The following is a 16630-nucleotide window of genomic DNA, read 5'->3' on the forward strand; positions in this document are numbered from 1 at the left end:
GGACAGCCAGTGAGCACTCGTACCACTGGGCCCAGGGCACACACTCCACAATAACTAGCACTGTTCCACACTGCTGCAGCTAAAAGGGCAAACCAGTTCTAGCCTGATGAGTGTGTGCATGCAGACAGAACCAAACCAACTAAGCCAGGTTGAACACTTTCAGAGAGAGGAGAGAGAGAGAGAGAGAGAGAGAGAGAGAGAGAGAGAGAGAGAGAGAGAGAGAGAGAGAGAGAGAGAGAGAGAGAGAGAGAGAGAGAGAGAGAGAGAGAGGAGAGAGAGAGAGAGAGAGAGAGAGAGAGAGAGAGAGAGAGAGAGAGAGAGAGAGAGAGAGAGAGAGAGAGGGGGAGAGAGAGAGAGATGCCCTGGATTAAATAAGAGAATAAGGGAACTCACTCATCTACAGCATAATAAAAAGCACAACATAATACAAGACAGACACTAAACTACATGATGCACTAGAGGAACCGGGCCCTGTTCCATCAGCTATGCTCAAAAACCACTCCCAGAAAGAGCGGACTTCCACGGCACAGGCGGTTCAGCTTCTGACATAAACTCTGTACTGAGGCATGATGGGAGACGCGGACCTCTGACAGGAAATGGGACCACCCCGCTTTCTCACCAGGAACCACGCAGCAGTTTCCTCTTTCTGCAGAGCTTTCAAAAACAACAGCACGCTGGACGGCAGAAGCCCAACTCGGAGTAGACACGGCCGCTGTGAAGAATGCCATCTTGGCCAGATTTCTAACCTGATCAACACTAGGATCCGGGGTCAACGTAAGCAATGAAATGTGTCGACGCCTCCTAGTCGTGGAGGCAGTTCAAACTGAGGGACTGAAGACCGCACAACCGAGCAAAAGCCGACATTTTCATTACGATCCGGATATGTGATTGGTCCGTGCCCTTCCCATAACTCCAGCCCATGCCTTACGCGGGGGCCGGGACCAGAGCGCACGCGTGAATAAGCACAGCGACCACTCGTGAATTTCGCCAATGTTTTCCTTCAGGTCCTGAGAGACCTTGTGTGCTCAGAGAGAGATAATCTTCCCATACCACGCCTTTCTTCCCGAGAGGAAACCAGCGCTGGCCAAAGGCGAAGGCCCAGAACCTTCCGCGTGCTGACTCCCTAGACCCTCAAGCACCAGACAGAAGAAGAGGGATGAGTTCAGGAGTTATTTTAAAGACACGGGAATTTCTCAAAGATTCTTCCAGTAGGAAAGGAAGAGGATGCAAGTATGTTTTAAACAAACAGCACTTTTTGTTTATTTCAACAACTCGTGGATTAAAGTCAATATAGCATGTAGGCCCGGTTAGACAAAAGAAGTAATTTAAGAACAGATCTGCGGATGGGTAAATGTTTCACTCTTTTACAACTTTGCGAACAAGCTCTCTGTTTAGTACTGGGTGACTGAGAAAAATTAATCAATCTATTAATTAATCTCTTGAGGCAGGAGGAGGAGAAGTGAGAAAGGGAGATATAGGAGGGGGCGAGAGAGAGAGAGAGAGAGGTGGAGATATAGGAGGGGGCGAGAGAGAGAGACATTCACAGGATGTTTTCTCCAGGGAGTGTGAAAAACTTTAGTGTGAAGGCCCAAATTAAAAATTTTAAAGCCCATCACATTGACCCTGGGACATTTGCTCACTCTATTCTAATCTCTTGCATTCTCTTATTGCTGTTTCCCAGTGGATATTTCCATCCAGAGCGACACTCTTGCCTCTGGTGGGAAAGGCATGTGTAATCGGAGCACAGTCCGAACGTCCAGTCTGGACAGCAGCCCTGACGATCGCGCCATCTTCAATAACAAAGGAAGAGACCGGCATTCCGGCCACAAATGAAGACGCTCCAAACGAGAGACTCTGCATGCCTGGTCCAGAATGTGCTTCCCTAAAAATATTCCCAAATAAACGTAATTATAGCCGGCGAGGAAGGCCGTCGTCTTTAACGCCTGGCGGTCCAAGCTCCATGTGCATATCCTCGACATGCGAAGTCCAGTAGCTAGACTGGATTTGCCAGCCACATGTTTTCTAAGACGCTAATAAATTCAAAAGCTGTTGCTGTAGGCGATGCTTTTCATGCGGTTTGATCGGCCCTGTAGAACTTTATGAGGAAACTTTTATTGGTTTACTGAATCTACTGCTGCATTTAGACAACTTGTCGTCATGGTGAAGGGTGGCCCAGTTTCCGTGGCGTTTAACGTTGCACGTTTTTGCCACTGATGTAATTTTGCTGTTAAAGTTCTGTTACTAACTCATTAGCAACTAAGTGAATGATTGCAGAGTTCCAACCGTACACATCACACACAGTTCATCAAGCGAACACGCCACAAATTACTACAGATATTCCACTTGAATGCCTTTAATCTCATGTGTTTCATTGGCATGTTTGTTTATTGTCCATCTGTCTAACCGAAGCCTCGTACCACATTTGCACTGGTCTGACCCTAGTTCTGCTGATCAACAGTTTTGTCTCAATACAGAGGAAACGTTCATATGAGCAACGTGCACTTCCTGCCGTCCTTGTGCGAGACACGCCGTTCACGTCCCTAGGTAGCAGATCAAAGGGTGGGGCCCAGCCCAGGGGGGGCTCAGCCCAGCCAGATCAGTGGGAACGCACTAATCGACCCCAACCCAGCGGGGCTTTCTGGGTCACACCTATGTTGTGGTGTGTGTAGTCAAATTTTATTTCTAAAACATAGTCAATAAACCAAACACCCAACGTTTTTTGAAAAACAAAAACCTCACACTAACTCTGCATACATGTTCCGAACAAATCTAGCCATGTCGATGTCAGTGCTTTCAAGTGAATTAATAGTATTGCTTTCAATTCTGAAATGCTCAAACATCACCCATCTGTTTCAGCCTCATTCATTACTGATGCAGCAAGTGTTCTGAAGGAGGACAGGACATTTCTGTCATGCTCAAATTTAAGCATCTCATATCCCAGGCTCAAAAAATCTGCCTCAGGAAGGAGACGAAATGTTAGGAACGAGACGAAAAACAACAAATGCAGACTCCCAAGATTAGACCGCATCATACATGGCCATGGAGCAGATGCAGAAAACACAGCGAGCCCCCATTTTTAACTCCAACATGAACCACAAATAACCAAACTATCTCCTGCTAACTACAGCCCGTCTGCAGAAGCCCCAGTCCATCCACAGTAGAGGCGACCATGAGCGTCTGAAAACTCCCCACCCAGCTCAACAGAAGCCATGTTCCTTCTCTGAGAGGAATGTCGTTTATGTATTCCTGCAGCAGAGATGCAGCAGCTCCGTTTCGGGGAAAGCGCACAAGCAGTCCGGGGGCAGCTGGGCGCACGGCGGCACAGGGCGGACACGCCCCTCTCCCATTATGTCCAGAATCTTACGGAAATAGGGCTACTATAAGTAGCCCGGCACTCTTCAACTGGAGAATCGCTGTCTCCAGACGCATTTAGCCACCGTCTGCGATCGCATAAGAGGGCACCTCCCACGTAAGGCCATCACCGACGGCAGGCAGGGAGATGCCTCGGCTTGGTGGAAGGCAAGAGGGGATGATGAGAGGATGAGCGCCGTTGAGAGGACACGGTTGCTCCCGTTTTGTTCGAACCACCTGTAGGCCGCACCTGAAACAAGTCCGCACGGCGATCTGAAGATCTGAATGGTTTTATGTGATTCCCCCCAACACGATCACTTTCCCCCCAGTTGAGAAGATTCCAGCGTAAGCATCCATGACGAGTTCGGCAGATCCTGCTCGGCTAGCATTCCTGGCGTGATCGGCGTGACATGCATGCAAGTGAGCATGCCTAGCGAGCGCAACCAGGATGGGAGGTGTTGGGCTCAGCACAGGGCCGAGCGCAGGGGAGCACAGGGCCGAGCGCTGGGGAGCACAGGGCCGAGCGCTGGGGAGCACAGGGCCGAGCGCTGGGGAGCACAGGGCCGAGCGCAGGGGAGCACAGGGCCGAGCGCAGGGGAGCACAGGGCCGAGCGCAGGGGAGCACAGGGCCGAGCGCAGGGGAGCACAGGGCCGAGCGCAGGGGAGCACAGGGCCGAGCGCTGGGGAGCACAGGGCCGAGCGCTGGGGAGCACAGGGCCGAGCGCTGGGGAGCACAGGGCCGAGCGCTGGGGAGCACAGGGCCGAGCGCTGGGGAGCACAGGGAAGAGCGCTGGGGAGCACAGGGCCGAGCGCTGGGGAGCACAGGGCGCTAGAGGGGACAGGGCCTCTGGCCAGGATACTGCTGTGGTTTCACAGAGGTCAATCTTTCTTCTGACCGACCAACCTTGGCATACCAAAAAAAATAAACAAATAACCTTGCATGTGTGCACACACACACATACACCCTGAACAAAAGAAAGAAATCCTTCTACTCAACCTTCCCTGACTCTATTTTAACTGTATGAAGTGTTGCAGACATGGCCTATTTGTCTTCAAACTTAGAGCCACACAGTCACAGCAACTACACAGTGAAGTTCTAAGCAGCAATGTCTAGGGCCTAGCTCAAATGGGGTCTAGGGCCTAGCTCAAATGGTGAAAGTCTGTGACCGACAGTAACTACACACAATCAGGCAGAATCCAAGTCATTTATTTTTAAGACATGTTGAATAAGTTTATCAAAACTAAACCTTTTGTTCAACATAATATATTCATGAGATAAAACTAAAATAGAAGGAACACACACCCATACACAAACACACAAACAAAGGACAACACATGAAACAATGACTTGGTTACCAAGCCCTTTAACAAGAAAGAAAAAAAAAATTCACACAAACCCCAACGACCCCCACCCAAAAACGCATGACAGCATCCAGAGATAAAAACATCAGAGAGGGGCTTGATCCAAACACACAAACATCAGAGAGGAGCTTGAGCTCATGTGATTAAGCTTTGAGATCTGCCAACATGGCCTCGACTATCCAGAATAGCTGAATTTGGAGTGCTGTGGTGACCACGTTCAAAAGGTCTCCTCAGCAGCAGGCTACACCACAGCCGTTGCAGAACAGAGCTAATTAAGAGTAAAGCAAGCCTGCCGAGCCCTGGGGGAACCGGGAGGGGGGGCACGTGGGAACCTCCGCCTCCGTCGGGCAGCTCCGTCTGGGGCCGTCGGCAGGCACTGTCCCTCAGGCGTTGGGGCAGGCGTTCCTGACATTGCTCTCATTCCACAGGCACAAAAGCCTCCCCACAGAAACTCGGCAGCGGCGGCAAGGGGACGGAGAAGGACACCTGTGGAGGGCGCCAGAGGCACACGGTGGAAGCACAAACCAACCCCTCGCCTCCTCCCCACAACATACCTGCATGGCATCGAGTGGCACGCAAAGGAAACGCTGAAAAGGAAGCGCTGGGGTTGTCCTTTTCCAATCACAACAGGCTATGGAGAATTTAGTTCAGTAATGTGATGCAGAAAAATATCCATTCTCTGACATATGAGTTTAAACCAAGCAACTAACCATCAGAATCTCTTATTGTTTATCTTAATCGTGCAGTCATGTGTGTGGGAAGATCTGTATTCGTCTGTGAGGCACAGACAGAGACAGACAGACAGACAGAAAGAGAGACACAGACAGAGAAAGACGAGGGCCAGGTTGTTGGAGGACAGCCGTATTTCACAAAGCAACTCCATGTCTTTCCCAGGAGATCGTGTAGTGAATTCACAAAGCAATCACAGTTTTCACTACAAGTTGTCACCTTGCCTACCCCCCCCCCCCGGAAAAAATAAAAAGAAATCATAGCCTATGCCAAGCAACCGTTACCAAGTGTTTTTGTACAGCCACCAAGCGAGTGGACCGAGAGATCAGCCAGCAACACAGCTGACCTCGTGTACAGCGCATTAAAAATGAACCTAAATCAATGAATCGTGGAGAGCCATTCATAAGGCCGCTCCAACATTTAACTAGTTAAAGGGTATGGCTAGGAATTCAGGTGTGAACTGGCCACTTTAATTTCACTAAATATTAAGAACACTGCAAACTATCAAGAACCGTGTTATCACAGATATGAAGTGGACATTGTTTCTCACTGAGTCTACTGGCCACGCGATACACACGATGACTAGTGTTATGAAAAACTGTAGTCACAGCTCCTCTCCCCTTTCAGAGTCTGCTTACAAAACTAGACAACTCAACGAAAACATGACACATCGGGGGAACTATTTACAGTGACCACCAGACATGACACATCCATGCCTGTGAGCGTAATCTCAGGGAGTGGAGGACCATGGCAGACATCAGAGCTGCAGAGGCTGACTGCTGATTGGTTAGCACCAGGCCTAGAGGGCAAAGCCCTTCCAGAGCTGAAACCTTACTCCCTTTAATGCTTTCAGGACACTGACGAAAAAATGTGTGATTTCTCCGGCGCTAATCGGTGTCACATTACAAAGTCATCATGTGACTCTTCAGTGTCTTCAGGTTCATGTTTATCTATCTCCACTCCAAATAAACAAACAAAAAAAGGACCAAGTAGTAACATAAGAAGAAACTTGAGCCAGAAGTGAAGCGGCAATCTGGAATTTCTGATTTCACCCACTGATTTACGCCGATGTCCCACATCATTTAACGTCTGTATCTGACCTTCCATGTTACGAACCAAGATCATGAGGATTTCACGATCCAATGTTTACAAACAAACAAAGTCGTTCAGACCTGTGCTCTCCGTGTGGTTCAACGTAGCAGCCTGGCAACTTAGTCATGATTGCCATGGCCACACACAGAAGCTTCCTCCACTGCAGAGGACCACAATCACAAGACCCTACTGCAGGAAAGAATGAAGACATGCTCGTTCTCATTTGAACTTCAATACCGGTTCATCAACATTATTAACACCACATCAAATGTGTTAATCTATGAATGAATATCTATGATAAAATAATACAGAAATGATACACAGTAATTATACAGATAGTAAAATCTACAGTTTAACCATAAATCATTTTGAAAGGTGATATTAACACCATAGTAAATCATTAAAGGCACTTGTACTAGTGTGCATACAGAAAGCCACTGGTCAAAATGAGAAAGTCTAAGAAATAATACATGTTCCATTAAACACACCCCATGTTTGTTGCTAGCCCAGATAGCTGTTTTGCATTTTCCTCTGGAATTTTTTTCAGTTTACTGATTAAGCTTCCAAATGGTGCAACCACTCAGTCATCTGCAGTTGAATCAGTTAAGCCAATCAGAGTCATGGGCAGATGAATCGGTCCAGTCAGTCAGAGTCATCGGCAGATGGATCAGTTCTGCTTATTTGTGAGCAGATGGGGGATAATGGGGAGGGCAGGTGATGGGTCTGCCCAACCGCACACGGAGCCCTGGGATCGGCCAGGACAGCGGCTACTACAGATCACCAACACCTGGTCTCTTTTGCACCAGTTTTGTTTGATTAAATTATTTTTCACTATTTTTTTTCATTTGTACATTGATCAGGAACTAGAAACTGTGATTTAAAGTTTGCTGCAACCTCTTCTTGGTATATTTAAAATAGACCCCATCATTGAAGGCACCTTAAAGTTCAGAATAAATAGCATTGCATATCAATTCAAAAGACATAGGAAGAGAGTATTTGCTGATTTTATTGCAAAAACCTGACAACTTACTAAAAAGCACTGTGCTATTGAGCATTGTGAAAAACAAATGCTCAGCCTTCTTACCTACTGAAAGCTTTTTCTGAATTCTGATTTCTTTTTTACTGAAATATTTTCAGCAGTTCAGTTCTCCACTGATGTGACTGGCTCACTGGCAACCAAGTCTCTGTTGGGAGGAACACGTCCTGATATACTGGTAAAGGCAATGGACTGAAAATAAAAGAGCTACTAGGATATGACACAAGGTAACCACAAAGTCATCAATCTCCACAGCTGAGTGCTTGTTATGATATGAACGTTTGTATTTCATGTTTAGAGCATTTAGCCGACACCTTTATCCAAAGTGACTTACAATTATGACGGAATACAAATTGAGCAATGAAGTTCATAATTCCTGTAAATACTGGCAATGCAGGTTGCAGTGTCCACCAAGTGTGACTCAAAAACTGGCAGGCATTACACAGTCATGGATCTTTCTGAGGCTCCCTGCCACCTATGAATTGTTTAGGAAAGTGATAGCCATTGTAACAACAGAGATGAATAGTGTTACCACTATAGCATTATCACAGAGATTAACAGTGGTACCTCTATAGGGTTATCACCAAGACAAACAGAGTTACCATTATAGCGTCATCACTGAGAAGAATAGTATTACCACTATTGTGTTATCACCGTGTTACCAATTGCCCTCCGTTAAGGGCTTTGAGCGAGCTCACGTTTGAAAGCCTGGCCTTAGCCTGTTCCTCTTCTGGTGAAAACACAGAGCTCACAAAGGCCCCGCACACAACTTCCCCAGTGGCCCAACTAGCATTCCTCACATATTTGCACATGGAACTCTGGGAACTGCAGTTCAATTCTCGCTTTCATTTGGACTCTGTTTACATTATGTGGCCGTTTTTTTTTTCAAACAGCAAAAAATTCAATGACAATGACATCCCATCATAAGAAGATATAGTCCAGGGAATTCATTAATCTGTTTTCCAGAAAATGATGAATAAGTTCTTGAAAGTCCCTAGGGGATGCTGCAATCATGATGCTAAAAATTCTGCCATTTAAAAAGTAATTTGGAGGAGTGTTCAGCAGTCCAGACTCTGGAGTAAAAAGGTGGGCCCCATGTTTTGTATGTGTGAAGTTAAGTAATCCCTCCAGGTAGTGACACTTTCAAGATGGGTGTTAAAGCATTAGAGCAATACGTTATAAACTACACCTTTAATTAAACTGGGTTGAATCTGTAAATCAATTTTTGGTAATGAGTATGATGTTGGATTCCTCACCACGGACGGGTTTTCCACATACTGATTCACAGCACTTTTGTTTTGTTTTTTAGTGTTGGTGAGCCTAAACCACGGCTTTATCTGTGTCTAGGAACATCACTCTTCATGTCTTACATGCTACAGAGAAAATTTTCCTTAAGAACGGTACTGAGCATTGTAGCAATGAACCTAGCAGATATTAAGATGGTGCTGGATGTAATTAGTTTTATGTCTGTCAAATACCTGCTGATGATGAGGATACCTACATGATGTTGACACTGACACTGAAAAAACGAATTGCTTATATCGCCGTTCTATATATCAAATGTTTTATTAATGTTTCTCGTGTTTCTGTTGGTGACAAAAAGCAGGAACGTTGTGACATCCTCGACCCCTGAAAGCTAACAATGTCAAAGTCTGAATACAGTAAATGGTTTGACTGCTGGGACTGTTTACAGAAAGTTCATGTGAAGGGGGTCCTGTGATGACAGCGCTGTCCTCAGGCGATCACTGTCCTGCTGTCCACGCTGAAGCGCTTCAGAGCAACACCAACAGCACTGACTGGCGGAACTGGGCTGACAATATGTTTAATAAATCACATTATTATTAATATTATAAGCCTAACGTATCATATTCGCGCGTTTAAGAGTTGCTCCTTTTGCTCCTTGTTCATATAAATGTGATTTATGCGAACACGACTGATTTTTACAGGAGTTTGTTGGCTGGGTAGCTAACTATCTGGAACAATCAGGGTACAGAGGAAGGCGACGACACGGTAGCTTGTTGGCTATATATCCCTAAAGGAATAGTAACACGCCCCGTCTGTTAATGTAGACACAGACATTATTCACTTTTCTCCCTGTACAAGCAGTTGGGAAATAGAGGAGCAAACCTAAATGCTACTTTATTCGCCAGCTGGCGTCTTGTTCATCATTTAAAAACTCAGCCCCCTCCCGCCGTCCTCTAGCAAAGACCGTAGATGCAGCTGATGGCTTTTGCAACTAAAAGGGCAAATCAAACGTCGCCCAACGGCGAGGACACAGCCGTTGTCGAGTTACCTGTCTCTCGGGTCAATCCACGACGTCTGCCGAGTATTGTGGTCGATGTAGAACACTCTGCCATCGTAATCCCTCGCTTCCTCCCAGCCCGCGGGCAGCGGCAGCTCCGAGCTTCCCCTGCGCGTCCTGCTCACCCACGGCATAGCGCTGGGGTGGTAGGGGGTATTCGCTGCGCCCGACCCCCTTCTTCCTTTACTCCACACACACAAAAAAAATCAAACAAAAGTTTTCTACTGCATCACAAACGCATGAATCCCATCGACTCTCAGAAACGGATCCGTAACAACTCTGAAGCGAACGACGTCAAAATCGACGCAGGCTGTCCCGCATCCACCTTCCGAAAAGTTTTGCGGCGTTCTCATGACTCTCAGCGTCGATCCACCATGTTTGCCTCTTCTACCATATTTCATTCCATAGTTTCCATATTCGGGCAAAGCACATTTGCATAAAGAGTGCCCACTAACGCGGACGTATCGTCATAAAGCACATTTGCATAAAGAGTGCCCACTAACGCGGACGTATCATTAAAAAGAACTCTCCCAGCCAATAAAGAAACGCTTCTGATTGTGGCACTTCTGTGACGGAAGTTTAAATTGTCACATTTTCCCACCGATATATATGGTACCTAATTTTGGAAAATTTACAAAATTTAATTTTGGATTTTTTTTTTCATTGTGGAATATTTACCGTTACCGTATAACTTATGGATACGTTACCCTAAACAACTGATTTTATGTTTTAAGGATGTTAATCGTGATAACTAAAGGATGATAAACAAAAATAGTTCATTTTATAGAACTATAGAACCTATAGAACATTAAAAGACATACCACAATATAGGTTGCCTTTGATAGCGCCTAAGATTATAGCCTTCTGAGTATTTTGCAGCACGCAGAGCTACACGACATTTTTTATGGAAAGAGCGCCATCTCGTGACTACACGGATAATTAAACAAATCTTATTATTTAAAGAAAATAATAATAATAATAATGTGTTCAGTAAATAAATGGACTACATCAGATTTGGGATTGACGAATTGGATAAATTTTAAGTGCCAATGCTAATTATTAATTTTAAGAGAAATTTTAAAGGACCTTATGCAAAACGTCAAAAAAAAAGATTCAACGATGGAATACAAATCAATGTAAAAAAAACAAACAAACATAAAGGCAGTTTTACTGCATTTAGATAACTTTAGAGTATTTTACTTCCAATCTCCTATTTAAAGAGCAGCCTAGGGCCGTGTGAGTAGCAGGTAGGTATCTGGGTCTGTCCCAGACTGTGACATGGGGAATTCCTGGTACCTTTCTAGTGCCCCCGTCTGGCAGCACCTAGGACATACATATCGACGCCACAAGTGTCTGTAATGTCAAGAATATATTGACACAGGGCCGGAGCGGGGAGGGGTGTGTGTGTGTGTTTGTGTGTGTGTGTGCTGCCTCCCAAGCACAAAGAAAGCAAAGGCTATTTTTCTTTCACTTGTACTATTCTCTCTGAATCAGTCATAAAAATGTGTTTTAGCCGTTCGGCGTCCAGCTCTTTCGTTAGCTTTTTCTGACTGGCCCTTTGGTTTTATCGTTTCTGTGAACAGGAGAGGTAGCTGTCTTTTAATGCAATTTTAAGTTTTACAAGTTTAATCATACATCTGCATGCTAAACGCATGATTTATTGATTGCTCTTTCTTACTTTTAATATTTTTGTTGTTTACCTCAGGAACACATTTTTAGTGGTTAACCGTTAAATAGTGACGTCTAATCGCTTGGTCTCTGGAGCTAACTATAAATCATATCTTTCCGCATGTTTATTTTGTGAATTTACATTGAATAAACCGAGCCCAGTTTCTGCTAGCCGTGCGCTTCCCCCCGCACATGCCGAAGCAGCCCACGGCGTGAACGTCCAGAGCTAACATAAACATGCCTTTCTTTTATAATAGTGACTTAGAATGTTCTGGAAGTTTATTTTAGATAGGATGAGGCAACCTTTTAAAAGTTGTACTAAAACGTTCACAAAACAATAATATCAGTGTCCTACGGAACATAGATTTAATTAAAGGGGAGTGATGAGAATCAGGCATCTCATGCTGCAGGTTAATTTTTATAATACACATAAGCAAATTATATTCTTCATTAATTAAACTTATCTTTCATAAGATTTTAACACAGTTTATGTATTAGGTGCATGTATTTGAAGGCACGTGCACATTGGTTATTTTTTATTACTTTACCTCATATTTCTGTTTAACCCCGTATCATTAGCTCTGCAGTCAACGTTTGTCGTCAGGGTCATCTTAGCAGTTCTCGTCTTGATAATGCAACTGACAATATAACTTTTATATTATCTTATTCTACCATTATTTAAGATAATATCCTAGCATTATAAGAAAAAAGTTTTCAGTTTTGCTAACTCCATTGTGGATAGTTTTTTTTATATATATATATCTAGCAGATGCAAACTGCGAATAGATTCTCTACTGAGTGATGAAGCGAAAGCCCGCAGTTCTACAGAACCTCCTCATATGTACTGCCCTATGGTCGTTTGTACTGCCCCTGGTCGTCTTTTTGTGCGTGAAATGTCTGACCTGGTTCTTCCAACCTCAGTCAGCTGCTCAGGGAACAGGTGGTTTACATAATTTTTATTATATTATATTATATTATATTATATTATATTATATATACATTTATATTCATCGGTGCAGATGGAAATTCTGAAGTGAGGGGGACCAAGCTGTACAATATATACGTTTATGCTTGTAGATGCTAGATTTCGGATGGGGTCAATATAAATCTGGAGGGGACATGTCCCCCCCGTCCCCAGTGCCATCTGTGCCCCTGTTTATATTATATACAAGAGTACTTCTCTTGCACAAATGAAACTGGAAACCTTATGTAGGCTACCTCACGGCAGTCTGTCTGTCTCTCCCCTCCATGTTGTCTGTCTCTACCTAGTCTGTCATTTTAGCCATTTTGTTTTTGTTTTGGTTCTGTGCCCTGCCTTGTCTCCACCCTTTTCATCCTGCACCTGTAACTTGTTTCTTTTCTATCCCATAATTTACCTGGTTCAGCTGTGACTTGTTCCCCTATATGTTCCCGTTTGTCCCCAGAGTATCTGGAGAGATTGTGGACAAATGGGAATATAGTATATGTAGTATTCTTAATTTGTTCTACCTTATTGTGCTCTGTTTGTTTTGTTTTGTTTTCTACAGGTTTCTGTAAGCTGAGATTTCATTCTTGTTTTTCTTTTTTCCTTAATGTGTGGTTCTTTATTTGTTTTCAGCCTTCGCTTTGCATTCCTTTTGTGTTGTTTTACAGCCCTGTTTTCCTCATCCTCGGATATGGACTTATTTAGAAGACTCCTGCACATGCATCCTGCTTCCTCACCTATGTCACCAACCCCATTGTTCCCGAATGATGGCCCAACCAAGGATGCGGCAATTTGGGCTTTTCTCCGGTAGAAGAGCAACCCTTTATAAGGGCTCTGCCCTTCAGACCGTTGTTTTTGCCTTCTGTTAGGCACTTGAGTATTACTGGGGAAGGTTCTGTCCAAGGTTTCATCATGCAAAGTACCTCCAGTATTTAACCTGCTCCACTTCTCCAGATGTGGTGAAGATTCAATTTTTGCGAAATGTTACCAGAGTTTTTCAACAGGCAGATGTAATCTGTGACCGAGGGGTTTAGGAAGTAGGCAAACTCATTTTTCTGGGTCTCTTGCTATTTGGCCTTCCATGTCCTCTGAGGTCTCTGCCCAACCTGCAGAGCATGTGACCTTAGCCAGCCAGTTGTCCTCTGGCCTAGGCATGTATGTTAAGGGCTAACTCTGCCTGTCCTTCTTCTTGTGTCTCTGATCTTGTCCATGACGATGCCACTTCATCCGCCTTCTCCGTGAGCACTGCTGTACTGTGCCCTGCATCATCCAGGGCATCCTCATCGAGTTCCACACTCAGGAGGTCTCCTTTACCTATGGTTTGGTCTGCTTACGTAGCCTCCAGGACATGGCTGCTAAACTGCTGCCCACCCCCCTGTCTGACCCGCCACTTTCTCCATCCCTGTCTCAGCCACACGGTTTGTCCCTGTACCACCCTCAGTTCTGGTCAAAGTTAATGTGACTATTCCAGTCCCCACATATGTGTTCCTCGAATCCATTGTTCAGTCTTTTGCCCAGTGTCCTGTCCAGTCCGTTGTGAGGTGACCAGTCTCCTGTTCAATCGTTTGTCCAATTTCCTGTCCAGTGCCCTGCTCAGCCCCTAGCCCAGCATCCGGTCCAATCCCTGTCTGTCTCTGGTTCCCCTGTCTTTCTCTTGTATTTTTCCCACTGCCCTGTTTTCTCCATCCTTGGATATAGACTTAAATAAAATATCTTTGCATGTGTATCCTGCTTCCTCACCTATGCTGCCAGCCCTGCTGTTGTTGTAACTGTATGACGTCATAACTTCAATGCCCCATTACCAAGGCCAAAATATTACCAGCTGTGGATATCTATCTACATACTTCCCTTTTAGGCTCTAAAATCCTAAATTATGGATTTACATTTCCTGCCTTTAAAGCTACAACACAGAGAGTTATATTTTTAAACATTTGTCATTTATCTAATTCCCTTTGAGGCATCTAGCTCCAGCGTTTATTCCTTCTAAATTATTTCTTATTTCATGCTATCACATTCACCAAGCTTTCCGGTATACAGAACAGTCTGTCGGGCAGTCACAGCTTATCTCTTGCCCTCCTTACTGGCAACAACAGGGCATTTTGCTCACTTTCTCCTAAACCCCACAAAGATCAGCATTTTTAATTGTATCCTGTTTATGCTTTCTTGGTGTCCCTCATGATCTCTTGTCTAGGGCGGTGTGTTTCCTCTCTCCCTCACTCTCAGGGATTGAATCTAGAGGGTGGGGCTAATGTCCGAGTACCCTCTCTCCTGCTCGCTCTCCCTCCTCCTCCTCATGTACTAGCTCTCAAGTGGAGATGATGCGTGCCTCTTTGAGTGGAGACTGTCGGATTGTGAAGTAACTGGAATAGTCGTTCTTAATTTGAGGTGCTAGCTCGGTGTCAGGGCTTTCTTGCTTCTCTCTCTCTCTCTCTCTTTCTCTTTCTCCTCAAAAGGAGACTCTTGAGGTTCCAGTTGGACACCAGGGTTGAAGCAGAGGCAGTCGGGGAATGTCTAACCCCTGTGCCAGTGCTCTGGAGTTGCTGGGACTGTTGGTGGAGATGGTGGCATGGTTCTGCTCCCTGGCCACCACGCTCATGCCTCAATGGCTGAGCACGTCCACCGAGCTACTGGTGATCGAGAGCTACGAGCTTGGTCTCTGGGAGACGTGCGTGGTGCAGGAGGTGGCGGGCACCGAGTGCCGGGCTTACGAGACCCTGCTGGGCCTCCCGTTCAACATCCTGCTGTCTCGCGCCTTCATGTGCGTGTCGGATGCCATGGGCCTCTTGGGCCTCCTGGTGGTCGTCCCGGGCCTCAAGCAGGTCAAGTGCTGCACAGGACACCAGGGGAGGCGGGTGAAGCGCGGGGTGAAGATCACGGCAGGTGTTATCTGCATGTTGGCAGGGGTGATGGGACTGATCCCCGTGTCGTACATCGCTCACGAAACCGTGGTGAGGTTCTTCGACGAATCGACGCCCCACATTGTGCCTCGGTGGGAGTTCGGCGACGCACTCTTCATCGGCTGGGCTGCCGGGTTCCTCCACATTCTGGCTGCATTATTGTTTTTCGCCTCCTGCCTCGGTTCTACAGGGTATGAGCCACGACTGGTGTACCACCATGACCAGGGTGAGCTCGCCACTGTGAAGAGCTCTTCCAGTAAGCTTGTAGAGTATGTTTAACATCTGAGAGAGGACCTCTGTGGAATTCTTCAACAACTGGATTACTTCTGTCAGGATATAAATAAAATGTTAATATTATAAAATTATTTGAATATATGATTTTTTCCTCATTCAGAACTCTCTGGAAAATGGCTAAATTCACACTGCTCTTTCTTTTCTTTTGTCACTGCAGTCTAACAGGTAATCATTTGCTTAAACTTATTAGTATGTACTAGTAGTTTGCTGTTCACTTTCATTGTGCTTTCAAGAACATTTTATTCACTACTATAAACTGTTCTGCATTTGCCAATATTTGATATTTGCATTTTCACCTGACCACATTTTTTCTGTATATCTATGAATTAATGCATTATTTGCAGATGCTAATTATTTTTTACATAAAAAAGAGAGTTTGATAACGATGTGTGCATTATATAATTTGTCAACAGCATGGTCATAATTCTTGACATAATCAGTGCATGCCATGCACACACACACACACACACACACACACACACACACACACACACACACACACACACACACACGCACTCACGCACGCACACACACATCGAACTAATCCACATTTTGCCTGAGGTCATGCACTTGATGCTTGGTAAACTTGTAAGTTCCAGCAATACATTAAACAGCTGTAGACAGGGGTTTTAGGAAAAGCAAAGCAGCTGTTTGAGTATGATTGCATCAGACAGCCTCTCCCGTCAGTTTGGGATTAAGCTGGACTTAATGAAGACCCAAATAAACGCTCTGTCTTAAGGAAGAAAGCCAAACAGAAACTGCCTGCTGCACCCATGCACCATAATTACTTTGATTTAACTCGGCCAAGAGAACAGCGGGGGAGAGCAATCCTTATAACTCTGGAAGAGGTACAGAGAGAGGGAATGTCTCAGCAAGGAACGCTCACGCTGATAAGAGTGACTTATAACAAGGAAAGGTCAGTCCGACGCGCATTA

The 16630-nt window shown here is 45.2% G+C and overlaps 2 protein-coding genes across 5 annotated transcripts in view; one reads left to right on the top strand and one right to left on the bottom strand.

Annotated features, from left to right (window-relative positions):
* The window catches only part of wwc3 (WWC family member 3), a 34930-nt gene extending 24567 nt beyond the window's left edge, over positions 1 to 10363 (bottom strand). Inside the window, exon 1 of one of the 4 annotated variants that reach the window (XM_077014985.1) lies at positions 9864 to 10363. In XM_077014985.1, coding sequence (XP_076871100.1) covers positions 9864 to 10006 — 143 coding nt within the window. In that variant the 5' untranslated portion in view covers positions 10007 to 10363. The remainder of the gene's footprint in view (positions 1 to 9863) is intronic. The other 3 variants (XM_077014983.1, XM_077014984.1, XM_077014986.1) reach the window with 3 other exon arrangements.
* A 4395-nt stretch (positions 10364 to 14758) lies between these two features.
* Positions 14759 to 16078, top strand: cldn33b (claudin 33b). Its single transcript, XM_077013637.1, has one exon. The coding sequence runs from the start codon at positions 15012 to 15014 to the stop codon at positions 15678 to 15680; it is 669 nt and encodes a 222-aa protein (XP_076869752.1). The 5' UTR covers positions 14759 to 15011; the 3' UTR covers positions 15681 to 16078.
* Positions 16079 to 16630: the final 552 nt, after the last annotated feature.

Source organism: Brachyhypopomus gauderio, chromosome 8 (genome assembly GCF_052324685.1).
Source record: "Brachyhypopomus gauderio isolate BG-103 chromosome 8, BGAUD_0.2, whole genome shotgun sequence".
NCBI classification, from domain to species: Eukaryota; Metazoa; Chordata; class Actinopteri; order Gymnotiformes; family Hypopomidae; genus Brachyhypopomus; species Brachyhypopomus gauderio.

Excerpts from the sequence above, each read along its gene's own strand:
- cldn33b (XM_077013637.1), top strand. The coding sequence starts at position 15,012 with ATGTCTAACCCCTGTGCCAGTGCTCTGGAGTTGCTGGGACTGTTGGTG.